This window comes from Aquila chrysaetos, chromosome 10 (genome assembly GCF_900496995.4).
Source record: "Aquila chrysaetos chrysaetos chromosome 10, bAquChr1.4, whole genome shotgun sequence".
Taxonomy (NCBI): domain Eukaryota; kingdom Metazoa; phylum Chordata; class Aves; order Accipitriformes; family Accipitridae; genus Aquila; species Aquila chrysaetos.
The window spans coordinates 38,403,133-38,422,890 of NC_044013.1; the positions used below are offsets into that span (position 1 = coordinate 38,403,133).

The 19,758-nt window shown below is 45.7% G+C and overlaps 1 protein-coding gene across 4 annotated transcripts in view; it reads right to left on the bottom strand.

Annotated features, from left to right (window-relative positions):
• The window catches only part of SSH2 (slingshot protein phosphatase 2), a 105,105-nt gene that overhangs the window by 23,876 nt on the left and 61,471 nt on the right, over positions 1–19,758 (bottom strand). For all 4 annotated transcript variants that reach the window (XM_041126751.1, XM_030027621.1, XM_041126750.1 and 1 more), the window contains 4 exons: positions 13,017–13,120; positions 8,103–8,167; positions 3,157–3,278; positions 662–730 (listed from right to left, as the gene is read on the bottom strand). In XM_041126751.1, the coding sequence (XP_040982685.1) occupies positions 662–730; positions 3,157–3,278; positions 8,103–8,167; positions 13,017–13,120 (360 nt within the window). The remainder of the gene's footprint in view (positions 1–661; positions 731–3,156; positions 3,279–8,102; positions 8,168–13,016; positions 13,121–19,758) is intronic.

Sequence of the window (19,758 nt, forward strand, 5' to 3'; positions counted from 1 at the left end):
CTAGCCAACAGATCAAAATAGCACGCTAAAAGCTCTAAGATAACTTTTTTTAAGCAGCTGCTGTTCAGGAACGGAACTAAGACAGTGGGACAGTGCTGGGCTGTACTGTTTACCTTGGCAACACAAATTCAGTGCCACAGCTGGGAGCAACAGAGTCCAGCTAAAGTGATCCTGGGGCAGCTACCAAGGAAAGAAAAGTCATTCCATGCACTGCACTCACTGGACAGCCTTTGTAACTGGCACAAACAGGAGTCTGCAAGTCAGGTGTCTATTTGGCAGAGAATCATCATTCTCATTTTATGTTCAGCTGAACGCTGCCTGCTGCAAGCGTGATGGAGGAACACATAATAGGATCCCTTTAAGGAGCTTTCACTACACACCCACTCACCAGTAAAAGCTCCTTTACTCCAGCTTAAACACACACATAAGCCACTGTCTCAGTGCATGTTTATTCACAGATAAGTCAATTATTGGTGTTTCCTGCCACAACCACTGTGATTTAGGGCCTTTGAGCCTACTAACCCAATACAGGTCAACAGCAGAAGGTCTGCTGGACCTGTTAGGGCTCTGCAATCATTTGAATCCCTCCCCATATACCATGCTATAAGCTCACACACGGAGACCCTCTGCTATTGACCTAGAACATACAAAAGACACTCACCCATCCCCGTCCAGGTGGATCAAGGTGTCACTCCACAGCGGCAGCACCAAGCCCATTGTACAAGTGCTACTGTAGTAAGAAAGAGAAGGTCAGCCCATCTGCTACAGCATCATGCTATTATTCTAATTTCACCACAATGATTGCATATTTTTGTACTCATTAAAAAAAAATGAAAAATCCCATGGTTGCTTCAGGGCAAACAGTGCCAGTGTTGTTCTACAGGTGTCTGGCAAGGATCATCAACCACACACAGGGTACAGCAGTACTCTTTCAAGCAAGCTTAAAGGGTTAACATACGCCCAGGAGAAGAGCAAACAGGATTCAGAAGCAGCAAGCTTTGTGCGGAAGGTCAGAGGGGGCTCACAGTCTTCAGTCAGCTCAAGGCTTTCTTTACAGATTAGTTCCTCTCAGGCTCAAGTGGTTTGGTTCTAGCTCTGATTTTGCAATGCACAGCTTTGTTTTCTTGTTTGTCCGTCAGCCACAGCGGCGGGGAACTGGGATCAGTATAGTGTAATAGCAGGGTGACTGGCAGCATGGTAGGTTAGCAATCACAGCCTATCACCCGTTGTTGACTCCTACCCCTTCTTCACCCTCCCACACCTCGAGGATGAGCACAACAGCCAGCCAAGACAGACACCTCTTGGCAATCCCACCCCTCTCGGCTACTTTGACCTCTCTGCCCTCACAGGCACCTGCGTTCTGTAAGGCTAAGCAAAAAGCTTAAGTTAAAAGCAGAGTCAAGCGATGGAAAAAAGTCAGGGGCAGGGGAACCCCAACATAACCTGCACCAGGTTGTCAAATGAAAAAGCTGAATCTCAAAGCTTTAGAAGTGGTCCACAATTAAAGCAGCATCTTGAAAAAGAACTGGATTCAACTGTCTCCTGCTCTTATGCTTTGCACTAGCTGCACTCAAATTTCCACAAGCCCTAACACCCCTGTCAGTCTCTGCAGCTCATGAGAAGTGGGGGAAGAGGGCGAGACTCAAGGCTTCAGAGGGTCAGCAGACACGAAGCCCTGTAAATGCACACGCCTTGGAGCGACTGGTGCCCAGCACAAGGAGACACTGCGGCACGCAGCTATTTCTGTTGACAACATGAGATGAGCTCATGGAAAGATGTGTTTTTAAAAGGCTTCCCAAGGTGGCCAGGGTATTTTTAGTGATACTGTTCAGCAAGCGCTTATCAGAGACCATAGCAACAAGTCTACATTGAGTTATAAATACCAAGTGGGCTAGGGGAGGGTGCATCAGACTGACCATCCAGAACCTAAGTAACTCTAGCAGAAAGCTAAAATGACCCTGCTATGTTATTAGAGGCTGAATACTAGTAAGCTCTCAGTTATCAAAGGTGGCTGTGCTGGTATATCACAGCCAATAGTGAGCTCCAAGCTCACAGCAACCTGTGCAAGGACAAGTTATTCTTCCACTACCGCAAGAGCATCTCTGAGATACAGCTGGGCACATATGCACAGGAAGGGAGACAGGAGCCAGTGGCAGCATCAGGCTGGTCCCCCCTTTTAGCAGGCATCACTTGAGCTAAGCATCCAAACCAAGCCACTTGAAATTAAGCATGGTGGCTGTTGTGATGAGCAGGCTCTTTGGAAGGCAACTTCTTAGTCAAACAGTTCAAACAGATTTTCTAGTGACCCTGCTAGCTACCTGAAAGTAATTTCTTCCACCTAGGGTCAAAAGCAAGACTCATTCCTGTAGCAATTGTGCTAGAAGTAAGCATGTGTATGAAACCTTCCAAAATAATTTGAATATCCAGGTGATTCTTTCCCCACATAGGCCAAGATTTACGTACCACTCTTTTTTTAAGAGAGTCATGTGCCTCCATGCCCTCTCCAAAGCGCCCAGTGTCCCCTTCTAAATGTGAAGCTTCTGCCCCTGAAGCTGCTGGGGGTGCTGCCTCCTGGCTTATAGTCACTCCAGCAGCAAGAGCTCCTTCCCAGCCACATTCTGCAGCCTTTTGGAGATGTCAGCAGCAATTTAAATGAATGAAGCAAAAGCACTAAACCCTGATGACATACTGATGTCCGGTGAGAGCACATGTTGCGTAAAATCTGCTATCAGCAACTCTGACATTCCCATCAGCCCCTTTGTGCCATGACCTTGGCAAGGGGCTGCCTGACAGTCACTTTCTTATTAGCTGCTCTCCTGAACCCTGATGTCCAGCTTCTCTAATTGCAGCTTTTTTTTCTATGCATGTGAGGGCTTAGGGACCTCACCATTCAAAGACATTTAAGGGCACTTAATGTCCTCACACAAGTCTGAGGCTCAGAGGAATGGAGGAAATGTTGACCTGCACTGTTGCCTTCCCATTTGCCACCTCCTTTCAAGAAATAAAAGGGGAATTCTGGATCTCAAGAAAGGTGTTAGACTGGAAAATCTGAAGCAGTCTATCCACAGAAAGGATGGACACCAGACAGTGGTTTCTACATTTGACTTGACATGTGGGTGCACACAAGGACTTCCCCCATCTGGACACTGTGAGTACCTGTCATTGGAAGAGAAATCCATTCCTAGGACAATGCTCTCTTCGGTGTCTTGCCTGCCGTTGGTGGACACTACCACCATGTACCTAGTGCGGTTCTGGTAGGTACTTTCCAGTCTTACAGCCTAAAGAAAGGAAGGAGAGAGATCAGCAGTGCAGCCAGCAAAACACATTATTACTTTTACAGGCCACTTTTTCATGCTGAGTGACAGGCGCAGAAGCAGTGATGCAGTTTGCACTAGTACGGATGGCCCGTACTTCTCAGCTGGGTAACCAGCAGAAGAGGGAGAAGCGACTTACTCTCTCACACAGCGCTTTCCTGAACAGTTGGGATGTTCCTGGTGCCTTCTGCTCATCTTGCTGTAGGCCTGCTCTGTCCCACCAAGGCTACGCTTAAACAGCAGCCTATGAGGCTGGCTGCCACAGTCCTTTGACTGGTCCCAGCTTAGTGAGCTTCATGGATCATTACGTGTTCAGCAAGACAGACAGGCGTTGAACGTGCTCTTCATCTCTCAGAGTGCTTTGTCCAAAGAGCTAGGGCTTTCCTTTAAACTACTGGGTGCTACAACAGCTCCAAAGAGACTTTCCACCACCTTCCCAGGAAGCTGGACAGAAAACTAGGATCTAATTCATATGTGGTTTCCTGCTGGTCCTTTGAATTCTTCTAGCAACCTCCCCAGTGCAGAAGCAACCTTACTGCCTTACACCTGGCAGGAAAATATTTCCCTCTTACTAAGCTGTACCCATGGCTGGATTCAGATTGTCCGGAAAAGGTGAAAGTCATTGTGCCTCACTGCTCCTACCACAACCACGTGCACCCCAGTGCCAAAAGAGAGATCTAGCAGGATGCCTGAACTTCACCCCAAACTCCCCCAAATCAAATACTACTGACAGCATTCAGAAAGCAGCAGTGCAGCTAAGCTGTGAATGTCAGACCAACACTGAAGCTCCTGAAAGGCTACACTGAAGTATAACGCTCCTCCAGAAGCCATGAGGAAGTGAGAACTGAAGTCGCTTCAGCAAGTCTCCTTACAAACAGACTGCAGGTTAGCGAGGAGCCCAGCATTGCAAGTTTTGCCTATAAACATCTGCAGCAGGCAATCTTTACTTACAACACTTTCTGGACTCTGTTCCAAGCCATTTGCAGTTACTTTAGTCACAGGATCCCAACTAGAGAAACTAGGAGATCCCTAGAAAGGAAGTGTCTTAATTACGTATACTGAACCTTAACTTTGGACATCCTAATCCAACCCCAAGGTGCTGTCTGGCCTCAATGTTTACCATATTGTTAAACTGCTTCTTGAACTTTGAGCAGGACCTGCAGAGAGCAAACACGGGCAAGAAGGAGCTGTCACAGCCCAGCCTTGCCCCGTGCTGCGGACAGACACCTGCCTGCTGCGACAAGACCCAGCTGCCGAATTCCTTGCGACCCAACGGTTGAAGCTCCAAGGGGTGTTTGATATCCTTCACAAACTGAACCTGAATTCCTCAAGCACCAGCAGCCCTTCCAAGCCACTGCTTGTGTAGACACTTCTTGGTGGCCCACAGGAGTTCATGGCTCAGAGAGCCCAGTTCAATCAGTCATTTCATCCTTAAAAAAACCTTCACAAAATAACTGTTGTGTGGGATCTCTCAGGAGTAGGCTGCTTTTCCCAATATGCTCCTTTAGTTCTTCCTAACTTGGTCTTGAGGCCAGAATCGCATCTCCTAGCTTAGAGGAAGCCGCCTCTGACCTCCTCACACCTCACCTGTCCGCTAGCCAGTAAGTCTTGGCCACAAGATGTGGCTGAGTCTACAACGAAGGTTAAAACAGTGCACGGCAGCTAAAACAGAGCTTGCTATTTCACCAGAGTGCTCTATCGCAGAAGACTATGCTGACAGCGGCAGGGAAAGCTTCCCAGTGGCATTGCAGGGAGCAGCAGCTCTAGTGATGGGGGCAGAATAGCAAGTGCAGGCAGGAGACTGTGTTGACTGCGTCTTCTAGACTTGTCCAATGGGACCGAAGACTAACAGAAACTACCCAAATGCTGATGCCAGCAGACAGACGTGCTCTGTACAGCGAGAGACTGTGCCCCACCCCATCTCTTTAGGATAAGTCATGCTAAAACCAGCCTTATTTTCCTTCTTGCTCCTTGAGTCACTGGGATTCCTTTGGAAACACGGAGGATCAAAGTGGTCAGTCCTTCAAGGTGAGAATTCTGCCAAAGATGGCTGTTTCTACAACTAACCACTTGTAGCAAAACAGAAAGGGTGCTCTTCAACCTAGAAGAGCAAGCAATCACCAAAGTCTTGGTGGTTAAAGTCATTACCTACATTAGGAACCAAACCTCAAACAGAAACATAGACTTGCCTAAAATGGGAGCAGGCAGACAACAGCTGCCCTGTGTCCAGGACATCCCCACATGAGTTCTGTTCTGCTTCTCTTGAAGACAGTCCAGCAGCAAGAGGATTAACATAATCTAACTTACTTTGCTAAACCAATTTGGCTAGCAGTAATGGGAAGTGTGGTCTTAATGCAAGACCCTTTAGAACAGGGCTAGACAAACAGCGAACAAAGGTCACGCAGCTTCAAGTCAGTCGGGTGGGATTTTCAGAGGGCCAATTAAGAGAAACAGGGCATGACTTACTGCGGTTCTCTAGGTTCAACACTTACACCCTTACCACAAAGCAAAGAACTGTGACTGGAGCAGATAATATGTTTTGCTAAACTTACTGGAATAATAAAACAGCAAACTCGACACTGTAAACCAGCCAACCTCAAAAGTTACTATTAGAGCTCCAACATGCCCCTCAACCCCCAAATTAGTCTCTAACCTTTTCATTAAGCACTAGTTCATATGCTCACCCAACAGCAGGAGCACACCAAGCAAGTGGTCTGATGCCTTTTAAATGAAGATATTTGAAATCCCAGTCAATCTAGGAAGGATGGCCTAGCTTCAAGGACTGTGATGAGATGGAAGGTTCTTTCTCAACAGCTCATCCACATGGAGCCAGCTTTCTCCTCAATTTGGGAAGGTTATTTATAGTCTGTTCATGAACAAGTCATCCCCTGTAGTGCTTTCAGGGCCAGCAACATTTTTCTTAGGTTTTAGGCTCACCTAAACACAAGCCAACTTTATCTTCTGCTGCATTCTTGTTTCATCAGAAGTATGATGTGGTATCTTACCAGCCCTTCTGAACAGCACATTCCAAGAAGGAAGTTCATACTGACCTTTCATCTTTCTCATGCTACATGATAGTAGGTGTTTCACACAGGAACACATTTCTCATTGGGATATTTGATTTGAAGACAAAAAAAAAAGTGCCCAACTTTCTGAAGTCTTCTTTTATTACTGAACACATGTAAGTGAACAAGTCCCCACTCTGTTAAGCTACAGGAATATGTTCAATCAGTTTGTACTCTTAACTCATTTTCCTCCTTCCTACTCATCTTACACTGGTACCATTGCTCTAATCCTGCTCTCATGGAAGGCTAAAAACCTCTGCCAATAGCTCCAACAGAAAAAAGAGTTGTTCCAAATTTTAAGTGTAGGTTTATAGACGATTAGATTCCTCAGCTGCCCTCTGAGCTGTGAAGTCTGCCCTCCGAATGACAGCAGCCAACCCAAGAAGATAATGCATTTCTCTCAGTACTGTTTATATTTCAAATCTCATTTGTATCTACTATTTTATGAGAGAGTCTATTGCAGCTCTGCACACCCTTCGTTCGTCAAGAATCAATTAAATTCAAGTAGACTATCGAACTTAACCTCATGCAAGATTTCAGCATTCCAAATGTAGCTCTGAACAAAAGGGTTTATGTCTCAACCCACAAAGTCCTTATTCAGCTGTTAAGGCTAATTTGTCCCAAATCACACAATGTAGCCAGTGATATTGCTGAACAATGACTTGTTCAATAGCTTCCAATGTTCTAACCCTGGCTCAGATTCTGAAAAGCACTGGGCACCCCCACTCCCATCACTTTCACTGAAATTTTAGTGACAGCAAGGTGTGCCTGACAAAGTTTAAGAGTAGGTCCTTTAGTTTGCTTACAAAGATTGCTTTTGGCAAATTATTTTCGGTGGTCGTTTTTAAAGTTAAAGCATTCCACAGAAATCTTAGCTGTTTCCTAGCTATACTCATATGATCAGTCCAGCTCCAGCACAGCTCAGGAGGATTCAGCAAACCAGAGGTGCCAGAATAACACTTCTGATGCTGGCAGTCCTACTTTGGGCATACGTTGCTAAGATGCACCAAGACAACACAGGAAAGAAACTTCAGGCTACTGAGTGATGAGAGATACAGATACACTGCAGTCATGCCTGACCTTGCAGAGCACTTCAACATGTCCTAGACAAATTCCTCACTGCTCTTCTGTGGCTTCTAGAGGTCTTTAGGACTGCGTATCAGTGCTATGAACAACAATGCCTGATTCTCATTACATCATTATAGGAGGCAACAACGCAGAAAAGCAGAAAGACAAAGTTCAATACAGGTGCATAGCTACATGGGAATCCTACATGCTCCTTCCTGATAAGCCATGGTCTTTTGGGATGCAACAAGTTCAGAGAGCAGAGTGAGCAACACAACTGAACTAACACAGAAGGGCAGGTGTTCACGCTGGTCAGACATAAGTCATCTACTCTTGATTTAAACAGGACACCAAGCTAATTTACCCAGCTTCTCTGGCAGTTAAAGTACTTTTTGAGAGCATAAATACTCAGTATTTGGTTCAGACAAAGGCAGTCTTCTAGCCGTACAATTTGTCTCACTGAACACCCAAATAAGCAAGCCTTTCTTAATTAGCTGCTTTTCTACCTTTGTGGTTGCAAAGAAGACTCCCCAAACTCACTGATGAAACCACTCAAACATATACGCACCACTGCTTTCAGGAGTTACACAGGTGTATTTGTCAAGTGGAACTTAACCTTTATATTTGTTAACAGCAGATAAGCAAAAAGCCAGCCTACCAGTCTGATGTTGTCTTCTGGGCGGAGCAGTATGAACATGGCCTGCAGGTGTTGCTGGAGATCCCCTGCAGGCAAGAGGGAAAGGTGAATGCACAAAAATAGTTTTAAATCACATGCAAGTTCCTGGCTGTCCAGCCAGAGCAAACATCCACCAAGAAACCTGACACGTCACCATGAGCGTTGTCACTTCCACCCACTCAGAGATGACAAAACTCCATCTCTTAGTCAGCTGTTCTTTGCTCCGTGTGCTCACCTGTTCCCACCTTACCATGCTCTCTCCTGCTAAATCCTGTTATCTTTTTAACTGAAATAAAAAGCATTTCGGTACTCTCTGTTCCTCTAAAAGACAAGGAAAACTAGGTAGAAATAGACCCCACCCCATGGTTCAACATCTCATTCTACCACGTGCTTCAAATCAGGAATCTGCCGTTTCTTTTACACCACCTTATTACTTAGTGCAGAGCTACTAGCTAGACAAGAGTATCCCCTTTGAAGTGAGATTTAGTCCCATCTTAGAGCAGCACGTGCCCACATACGCTTATGTACCAACTCCACCCAAAAGTGGCTAAGAATTCCCACCTGAAAAATCAAGCAACTACAATTTTTCCTAGAAAATGCTTGCTACACTTTGACTGGTGAGGCTGAGGAAAACTGAAAGGGGGGGGGGGGGGGGGGTGGTGAAATCAGTCACACAGGAACTTTAAAGTCTTCTTAAAAAGACCCGAGTGTCCCAGGTTCCTAAAGCACCAAGCATTTGAAAGATAAGTGAGATACCTTTCTGTTGGTCCTACCACACTGACTTCTCAGCACTACGCCCTGGCCCGTAGAGAGCCAAGAGTTTCTCTGCTAAGCAAGCACGTTACCTTCCAAGCATCAGTAAGCAATAACACCTCCAGCAATGGGCTGTTTTTTCAATCATTACCTGGAAAATTAATCTACATTCCCAGAAGGGAGAGTGCAAGGCTGCCAGGTGGGTGGGACAGAACGGGAAGAAGAGGAGCCTTTACTCTTCTACCCTCTCCCACTCCCCCACAGACGCGAAGCTGAGTTTAGGCAAGACTGCGGGGAAGAGCACAAATGCTGGAGCAAGTACTCAGCACAAGTGGCTACGGAAGCATTTTCTAGGAAGGCTGACCAACCTTCCTGACCTCCCTTTCTAATTCATCGGTGGTGCTAGAATCCATGCTATTTCACGGACTTTCAGAAATAAGGAAACCTTAGACACGAAGCAGTATCTGGAATTGCCACAAAAGGGAAGGGGAAGGAAAGAAACACTGCCCAGCAAGAGCATGGTACCTAGTTTCCAAATTATTTTTATAGCTGGTGGAACAGCAGGGCTGAAGGGCTGCCGCAGCCTCTCTCCTGATGGGACAGAGGCAACCTTGTGTGGAGTGGGCTATGCAGGACACGGCATTCTTTGCTGTCCTCTTCCTTCCTCCTTGAAACACATTTCAGCATATGGAGAATGAGTCAATGCCCTAGGACTGCATTTTTAACTGGGGGTGGGAAAAATTGAGGCACTCTGCAGTGCTAGGGAAGTCACATATGAAGTACCAGTGGTGACAAGCACCTGAAGCTCCTTCCTGCCCAAGGACATTGTTCCCAGCGCTGGAGCGGCTGGCATGTGCCTCGCCAAACAGCAATCATTCAGGGAGATAGGTAACACAGGAAAGGCCAGCTCATCCATCAGATGTTTGTCTTCCCAGGGGTGCAGTGGGAGACAGGATTTCCCCACATCAACACCAGTGCAAAATCCTGGCGATACTGCTCAGGTCCAGGAAGCTTCAGCTGCTAGTGCGGTGGGAATCATGGAGAACTGTCGACTGAACAGGCAAAGGTCCCTCTGCTTCAGGCGGCACCTCCTGCCTGCAGCCTGGAGGAGCCCAACAAGTATTTGACTCATGAGGCATTTACATGTCTTAGGCAGCTTGAAATTTAAGATGCTCACCTCAGTTTTTCTCTCCCCAAAACATAACAGTTCCCACCTATTGCTGCCAGTAATTCACCATCAGGAACCAGTTTAAGAGCTGAAGTTTCCAGACTTTAAAACACACCACCAGGACTACTGGATTATCTCAATACTTAAAAAAGAGAGGAAGTTTCTAAAACAACACTTTCTGCAAGGATCAGTCAAGGAGCTCCACTATCCCTCATTCTCAGAAAGTTTATTGCACTCGTCCCTGTTCCCCAGCCTGCCCTACCAGCCTTGGGAGCTCCAGAGCTAGAAAGTAAAGTATTGCTTCCTTGGCCAGCTTTAATTGACTTGCAGCATTTTCAGCCCCAAAGACACAAGGCATTTTGTAAGCTTCCTGGATTAAGAAAAAGCAAAGGAAAGGTTTTAACATGCCAGAACCAGCACAAAGATATCACATCCTGTCCTATGAAGAGCTATCGGCTTTGCTGGCATTCATGGCAGACTGCTGCTTCCTATCACATTGTCCAGCAACAAGCAGATGCTTTTGTTTCCTTGGAGCTGGCAGGCTAGGTGCAAAGCATCAGCTAGGGTGGGATCTTAAAAGTGATTTACAGTATCCCAGAGATGGCAAAAGCCCCAGGGAAGTTACATCCTTTTCTGGCCTCTTCCAGTGTTGTTGGAGCGCGAAAGCAAGCCCACCATCCTATAGAACACAGCCCGTTTGCCAGGTGGCACAGGGCACGGGACTGCCCAGCAAGAGGAGTGTGGACAGCTGGTACCATATCTAGCCAATCTGCCAACTAGTGATTTCCATTGCTGAAGATGATATGATTAAAGAAATGGGTGTGAACATTAATTATTTCCTGTTACGCATTTACTCTTTATGCTGGATTCTAGCACCTCTGATGAATTAGAAAGGCAGGTCAGGAAGGTTAGTCAACCTTCCTAGAAAATGCTCTCGTAGCCACTTGAAACACTACTGCATCCATAGGCAGCAATTTCATACTGGAAAGTTATGTCCGCTCTCCACCCCCCTTCTAATTTTGTGTGCCAGAGATAAGTCACCACACACACATGGGAATGAAAGTTGAGCACAGATTATCAGAGTCCAAGAAAGGAGACAGTTTTCTTTGCCACACACTCTGCCAGCTCACTGCCAATGGCCAGTTCACCTCTCAGAGCCACACTCTCTACATCACTGTTTTAATTTTGGTCGCACAGATCTTTTGCTCAGGAAGACGACACCACTGATCCCTTAGTGTCTTGGTCTGCTGGCATATAGTTATGTTAGAAAAGTTCACAGAAAAGAAAGATGGTGCACACTCATACAAAGGTCTCTTTTCAGTGAAATCTCCAAGCACAATAAAAAAATACTCTACCATGCACATCACTTGACAAGCAGGGAAACTGAGGAAAGGACAAGTACTGATGCCTCATTAAATCTCACCCCGTAAGTTGAAGAGACAGGAATAGAGAGAGTCTTCTAAGAATAAAAATCCCACCCCTTAGGCAAGCCAGCCTCTTCAATACAACACATCTTGCTGTAAGCAATTACAACACACCGGATTTGCTTTTTTGGCAACCTGGCTTCCAAAAGCTCTGGGCTGATTAGACGAGCGGCTATTTTCCAGCAAGGTCTCCAGACCTCATGCAAGTCAGCTGTAGCAAGTAGATGAGGCAACAAGAGAGATTCAAAAGCTGTTTGTGCTGCCTTGCACAAGTTCACAAGGAAACCCATCCCGCGCGTCTCCTCTGCAAGGTAAAGCCAAGACAGCAACTGACCTGGGCTTCTATTATGCAGAGGACTTTGGAGAGATTAAAAACCAAGACAGGTCAAGATAAACTTTTAAAAGACTGCTAACTCTATTTGCACGCTGAACACCATTTCACTTCAGTCTCAACCAGAAAGGCCAGCTTTAAATTAAGTTTCAGAACAATTTATTTTCTTCTGACAACTGGTAATTAATGCATCTCACTCAAACCAATTTGGGTGCTGCTTGTACTATGTCTGAGTGGAAGTATGTAATTAACTAACTTTTGACTTAAACTCTTCCTATAAAGATGTTTGTAAACAGATTTTGAGGTGGACCAGTCATCAGGTAGGTAACTCTGCCGGATATAGAGTTGGATGACAGTCTGATGGTATCAAAGCACAAAGAAATCTACACCCGGAACCAAACCAAACCACCTTTTGGTCGTCACTTTTTGGCAAAGAAAGTTGACTCCAGTCTCTATGTTTCTGCCTCTGTCCCATATGCAAAAATCTGAACGTCTCAGTGTTGTTTTTTTCCTGCTGATTGTTTAATGGAAGGGAAAAACTCCACACTATCTGATCCCTGTAAAACACCATCAGTGAATAAGCACCATATACACAATGAAAAACAACCTACCCTGAAATGTTTAACTTTCATTATTCAGACCGACTTTTCAAACAAAGAGTCAAAGCAAAAACACATATCAAACTTCCAGCAGATAAAGGGGGTGGAATTATGACCAAGTCTGTATTATTCACTCTGCTCACACGTCTGAAAAGTCACACTGACTTTGCTCAGAGGTTTCTTTACCACCACAAGTCTCCTCCCGTTCTTCCATCATAACTGGTTACTTTCAGATCAGGAAGGACAATTACTCATCCTGTATCATAACCTCAAGTTTCCCAGTGCAATGCATGAAGGTTTTGATGGCAATCCTCCAGCCCCTCTCATACAAAAATTAGAGGACAATATTGTGGGGGGTAGTTGTTCTCAGCTCTCCTTGACGTCATGATTGCTGCCCTGATGTCACTCATTTGTTTGATTTTGCAGGATAAACAAGAGAGTACTGAAACCTTTTTTTCCATCAGCATTAAATATCACAGTCTTGAGACTGGCAGGTCTAGCTTTAATACACAGCTGGTGTAAACAGAAACGTGTGTCATCTGGTGAGAACAAACTCAAGAAAGGTGGACTCGGAAACAAGAGCGAGCAGACAAGCCTCAGCTGTCGGATGCAACATATTACCTGCATGCTTGTTACGCCTGTGACTGATCCTGGGAGTAGACGACCCATTTCCTCGTGGCAGGAAGAGCGCTGCACCTTTCACAGTGAGGAAGCTTTCGCTTATGCTGCAAGGGGAGAGACAAACCGTGAATAAGGAAAACTCTATTGCCTGTAAAAGCAGAAACACAATGGAACAAGACGAGGTTCAAGGCATTCAATGCATGCTCTGTTCTTCTGCAAGGAAGCGATTTAGACTGAATTATTTTGTTGGTAAAGAACTCTTCCCCCCGCCCTGACCCATATAAGCACTGCAAACATTCAAAGCATAACTGAGAACAACATGAACAGAGAAATATTGAAAAGCAGAACATATGACTGGTGCCACTCCGCCTGCAGAGGTGGAACCTGAGCAGGCAGAGGGGATTAACCTATGGCTATATTTTCAATTTGAAAGTCAAGATGAGAGATCCACATTTCTAAATGGCGATTAATACAGCAAGCCCACGCATCTCTATAATTATGGACTCTGTTAACCCTGTGCTTTGTGGTTCAGACACAGCTGATGCCCTGCAGAAACAAATGTATCCCTTCAGCAGTTAGCCAAAAGAAAATGAGTGTACATAACAGATTAAGAAATCGTATAACTATGGTCTATGAGTTGTATGATAATTAACTCTCAAAGACTTATAAGTTACAAGCAAAACTGTAATGCTGTTGAATTCAGACATCACTTACGGCCTTGATTTTGCCCTTTCTAAAGTCACATGAGGAGAGAGGTTTCTGGAAAGGGGCAATAAAGAGTTCTGAACTTCTGTGGAACAGCTCATACCTCCAAGAACATCTTCCAATAGTTTTCTTAAAGATGCTGTGGCTCATGGAAAAAGGGAGACACACTACAGATTTTGCAATTAAGCCATCCTGTTGCATAGTTAAGGGTTCCTGCTTTTCTCAGAGTTGATAAGATAGTCATACAGACTTTGAAGAAAGCCAGAAACAATTCTACAGTCAACAGGATGGTTGATGAATATGATAAGACAGGATGGGAGAGTCCCTGGCATCGTGCACCCCAGCAGCTCCGTGCCTTGAAAAAGACACTGGCTTGTTCTCTTCCACTGAATAAGAGACTAGGAACTTCTCAGTTCCTTTCTCTGCTTAAACAAATACCAAAACTAATTATTTATTCCCCTCCTTTAAGGGACAAGGACCGGGAAATAGTAATAGAGTAAAAAACCCCGCCGTATATTTGAAGAAATTCCATGTTACAAAACGCAGGTGAACGCTAGAACATGCCAAGTCACCACCCTTCACGGCTACTTCTGCTCCACCGAATAAGCAAAGGCTAACTGCTGCATGCAGCCCCTACTCCAGGGAGACGTTTTAGTGGCTACTCAAAGGCAGGCACACACCTAAGCATGACTGAAGACAACAGCATCACAGAGAAATCAAACGTGACCAAGAACCTGGACAGCATGGCATGAGCCTGTGATCTTCTAGTTTCACGACCACTTTAGCAATAGGCTTTGCCGACTATGTTTTTATAGGTACAAGAATTATAAAAGCTTGTGTTAAAGTTGGACTTCCCCCCAATCTCAAGCACATTTCTGGGAACCTCTCCATTTTGCTGGTGGGGATATAAAAAAAAGCAAATTTTCTGAGCTCCAGCAAAGCAGATGCACACTCAGAAAGACGTTCTTTTTCAAGCCTGTAGCACATCCCAATGTTTAGACTGCACTGTCACAACATCAGCACTCCTCCTTACTGACAAAGTTCCTCCCAGGACTATTTTCTAAAATTAAACCTTATGTCAAACATGCACTGGATGTTTCAATAAAACCAGAATTTCAAAAAGGAAAAAAAATCACTCATCCCAAATTAAAAGGTATCAGAGATCTTTACCTATGCTAAACTTAAAAACAAACAAACAAAACTATTAAATTCATTGGGCACACTGAGCACAGATGTTGCCTCAGACCCTTCTCAAAAAATTTTGACTGAGCCTTTCTGGCTTTTGGTGACAAATAGATCCTCTGAAAGCCCTCAAGCTACACACTTTCTTAAAGCCTGAACTACAAGAACACTGAGTTATCCTGAAGCCACTAACTTTACATAAATAAATAAATTTTAAAAAAGAAAAAAAAAAAATCTTTCTCCCTCAACATGTTTTGATTCAGCAGTGCCCTGATGTATTGAAGAAGTACACTTCTGCTTTCAGACTAGCACCCACAATGGGAGTGGGGCAAGACAGCATGCCATGCTTTGCTGAGCCTCTTTAGGAGACAAGATAATGATACAGAAAAGAGTGAGATGACATTCTCTCCTCCTCCTCCTCCCTTTACAACCTCACCACAGAGGCAAACGAATGTTAAGCTGCACAGGAAGAGAAAGAATTCAGCAGTCACAGCCAGTTTTTATCAGCAAAGCCAACAACTAATATTAGCAATCCTTTAGCCTATGCCTGAGATTTCCCCAGAAGGTTGAATTAGCAACTATTTTTAGTGGATAAAGCAGCAGGTAGCTAGAGGGCTGGGAGGTTAAAAATCTTCTCACTTCCATCACTTTCTCTTATCACCAGTGCTCTGCTGTCAGCCACCCACCTGGAAAGGAAACATGAGCAGAACTAAAGGGATTCTCATCAGGTACATCTTTCCACCTTCTCTCCTAAGAACATTGTTTTGGGCCATTAACCACAAGCACTAAATTTGGCTTGGTAAGACTAGGGAAAGGGAATGTAATTCCCCATACGAAGGGTCGGACCAGCTGAAGAATGTGGCAAAGCCGATCATTCTTGTAGAACAGGGAGGTCAAGCAGGCAGGGCAGCACCTCCCGCGGGGCAGGAGCGAGTGCAGGAGATGGCCATCAGCACGGTTGGGGAAAGAGCAGACTGGTGGAGGCAAGAGCCTCATCCTTCTGCCAGTTACAGCTCTGGGGACACCCACTGTGCGGATGAGGGGAGGGCACGGCATGCTATCGGCACTCTTGGCATCACCTGCCATGAACTCCTAACACACCACGCATCTGTATTCAGCACAGCAGTCTAGCAAAAAAACCCCATAATACACAAACACACAATCAAGCCCCCACTCTGAGATTCAAGCAGTAAAGAAAATCTTGGGAGAAAAGGCAAGAAGTTTATAGGAAAGTCCAAGCGGCTGTAATAATAACTACCAGTGAAGCTTAACACCGCTCTTTTGGGAGATGCTGATTGTGGTGTCTGTGATGCACACAGGGACAAAAAAAAAAGCAATCACTGCCCTGATGTCCCCTGTACCACGCACAGCTGGCTGATCCATTTGGGTCCATCCTGCCTGGACAGACCCAGCCATGATCTTTCCCAAAAGCATCGTATTTCAGGGCGAGATCACCTTTGGATACTGCCCCTGATATATAAGGAGAGAGGATTCCTCCTGTAGGATGCTAACAGCAGGCCCCACTCTGAGATGCTTCAGAAACACAAAAGGTAGAAACATGTGTGTGAAAAGAGCAATTAGAGGCTCAGAACAACTCTCATGATGTCGGACTGTGCTCACTGTAACAGCAGAGCCACACTACCACCCACTACTGATTTTACCCTGCTGACAGCTCAATGGCTCCAAAGCATAACCTGGGCTTTGAAGTACTTCACAAAATCCAGTTTGCCAGAGCCTAGTGGAGCTTCAATGCTCTATGAAACAATCTCCTGGAAATGGACCGGGTATTAAAAGACACTAAATGTGGTTAAGGGAAAAGTTGAGTCCAGGACAGCAGAAGACAGGGAGCCAACTTGGCAGAGGTAACAAATCTGAGTTGTATTTTATCAGCACACCAGGCTTGCCATCAGTACTCTGTACTACACAGTGGCTTTCTTCTGGAGAAGACTTATTTGGGACATATCTATGAAAGAGTTATTAAAGCTATAAGCAACTCTCAGCACTACAGCTGTGGAAAAAAAAAAGCTTCAGTTCCACGTTTAGCCCATTCACCTCTGAAGTGAAGTAGAAATCTTAAGGCCACCAGTGATGTGCTATTTGTAATTCATTGCTTACTGGGAAGAGAACCAACATAAGCAGAAGACTTAAGCAACTTCTACAGAAATGACTACTTGTACCAATTTTTCTCCCAGGCAAAAAAGATTTTGTAGAAATTGTAGAAGGCACATCACCAAAACTATTTAAACTCTTTTGCACAAAAAGCGCAGACACTCCCCTCAGAAGACCCAGTTTCTAAACAGCAGTAACAGCATTGAAACAGAAGTGATTCCCATGCTCCCTGACTTGCTGCCCAGCGACTGAGCTCCTCGTGCACGAGGAAAACACTGCACAGTTCATACCAAATTCTCATTAAGCTACAAAATTGGGGAACCACATAAAACTTACAGATAGCAAACAAATAGTGAATGCCCTCCCAGCTGTTACCCTGCACAGCTCTGTTCATAAACTGGAAGCACAAACGCCAAATAAACTGGTTTGAAAACACAAAAGAGAAAACGTTACTGGTTTATGGACTATGCCAAAGCAATGCGATAACATGAATCATCTGATGCTTTGCCACCACTCCCCCGTACGATGCCTTCCACCTAAGGGGCTGCTCAGCTGGGGAGTTGCTTGTCCAGAGTGTTGCACCACAAGCCAGGAGATAAGTGAATCTGCACCACCCACCAGTTTTCAATGAAAAATTCTCAGTCCTCAAGGTAAAACACTCAGAAAGGAACCCTGCAGTCTTCTTTAGAAACTATTTCATAAAGAAAGGAGAGAAAACCTTTTTAGAAGTACAGCAAGGAAAGCAAAGAGGCACCTGAACAGCTTCTGGCAATGTTTTATCCTAATGAACACTTAATTAAGTTATTGCGAGCCTGAGGATGACTTTCCAGTCAGCTCTACTTACTCATCAGAGCAGCTCCTTTACAGCAGGCTCTGTCCTGTCCAGCCCAGCCCTTAATTGGGCACTTGCCAAGTAGCACAACCAACAGAGCTGGCACCATCCCCTGAAAGGTTCAGCAGGAGAAGTCCTCCCACCCTGTCCCCCTGCACAACGCAGAGGAATGGGTCAGTGTGGCGAGGAACAAATCTCCTCATGCTGTCACCTCTTCACCAGCCGTGCCTACAACCACACACAGGCAGCAACACAGGCACTGCAGGGAGGTCGCATCTTCCTGTCCCATTCCCCCTGGTCCTTAGAAGAAAGGGGGAGATTAAAAAGCAATGGGTTAGGGGAAACGAAGATTTCAAGATACTTGACATTTGAAAAAAAGTCCACTACCTGTGGACTGTTTACAGAAATACAAACATAATTTCTCTGTCACCCTCACGTATTTATTAACCAGAACCCTGCAGAAAAGCGCTCTGAAGCAGTATCCTAACAGAGTTAGCAAGCTACAGCTCAGCACCAAGAGGCTGTGCTGGGATTTCAACGGCAAGCCCGGCTCCAGGTGTAGCTCCCCATGACAAGAGCATTGTGCAGTAACCACAGAGGCTTCCAACTCCTAAGCAAAAGGAGTTTTTCCTAAAGGGCATCTCTTGGGACACAACCACCACCCAGCACAAGCTTTGCAAACGCAAGAAGCTGCCTGGCAGAACTGTACGCCGCCAGGAAGGGCTTCAAAGTTTCCAACCCATCTGCAGGACGTATCCTTCCCCTCCAGCGGCCAGTGAGACCAAAGGCAAATAAAAGAAAAGCACAAACACTGACTGAAAGGTGGCAGGGAAGTCTGACAGTAAGGAAAGACACAAATTAACCCTGGTGTTGACTAACTGGGAGCATTCAGCAGCCCAAGCCCTGAAAATGGGAAGTGTTAATGCAGACATCTGTACTAAAGCACTGGGGATTTCAGCTGGGAGTCCGTTCTACCAAACGCTGCTCGCGTGTGCAGTGAAAGGCAGCCCTCGTCTGAAGAGCCAGCAGCTAAACAGGCGTAGGACAGCAAACAGATGTACTGCACAAGGGTGTCTACCAGGAAGTGAAAGAAAAAAAACTTGGTTTTAAGCCAGGTTGCTCCCTGAAGAGCCCCCCGACATTTTGCTCAAACACGAGCAGCTGGAGCGTGCTGCAGGGGGGGGAGTGCGCATCTCTGCACTGCACATCTTATCTGCTGCCAGCTCAGCTCTATCATCCTCCTTTAATCCATAGGCTGCAAAACACAAAACCAAGAAAAAGACCAAAATTCACACACTGGCAGGAGCGGCATAGCAGGCGTCAATGCTTAGCTCATTCCTGAGGCCGTGGAGCCAGGCGTGGAGGGAGGGCAGCCGGGGACATGTGAGCAAGCTCTTGTAGCACGCCAGGACTCACCCTGCAAGAGCAGCAATTCCAACTGCAGCTTGCTGTGTCTGGTGTGGAAAAAGTTACAGGAGGGCAGGCCAAGCAGCCTGCTGTTTTTCTCAGCACCTCAAGCCACTTCCCTCCCGCTTCCTGCTCCCCTTCCCAAACTGGCTGTTTCCCTTCCTCTACAGGCAGGCCTGGGGCACAGCATCACACCTGCACTGGGATCTGCTCTCACCGCCAGCCTTCCACTCACTTTACCTGGCCACAAGAAAAGTCCTGGTTAATAAAGCATCCACCCCCCAGCCAAGGGTGCGATGATGGCTGGGTACACAACTGTAAGTATGTGCAGCCTGGCAGCCAAGGGCATTTCTCCATCAAACCACTGGACGAGAACTTCACACACCTTCAGCATCCCTCCCTGAAGAAGTGCCTAACTCTTTCACCTTCACTGTAGTTTGTTTTTCAATAAACACCCCTACTTCCCTTGCCTACTTTTTATAGCCTCTGGTTTAATAACTGCCAACA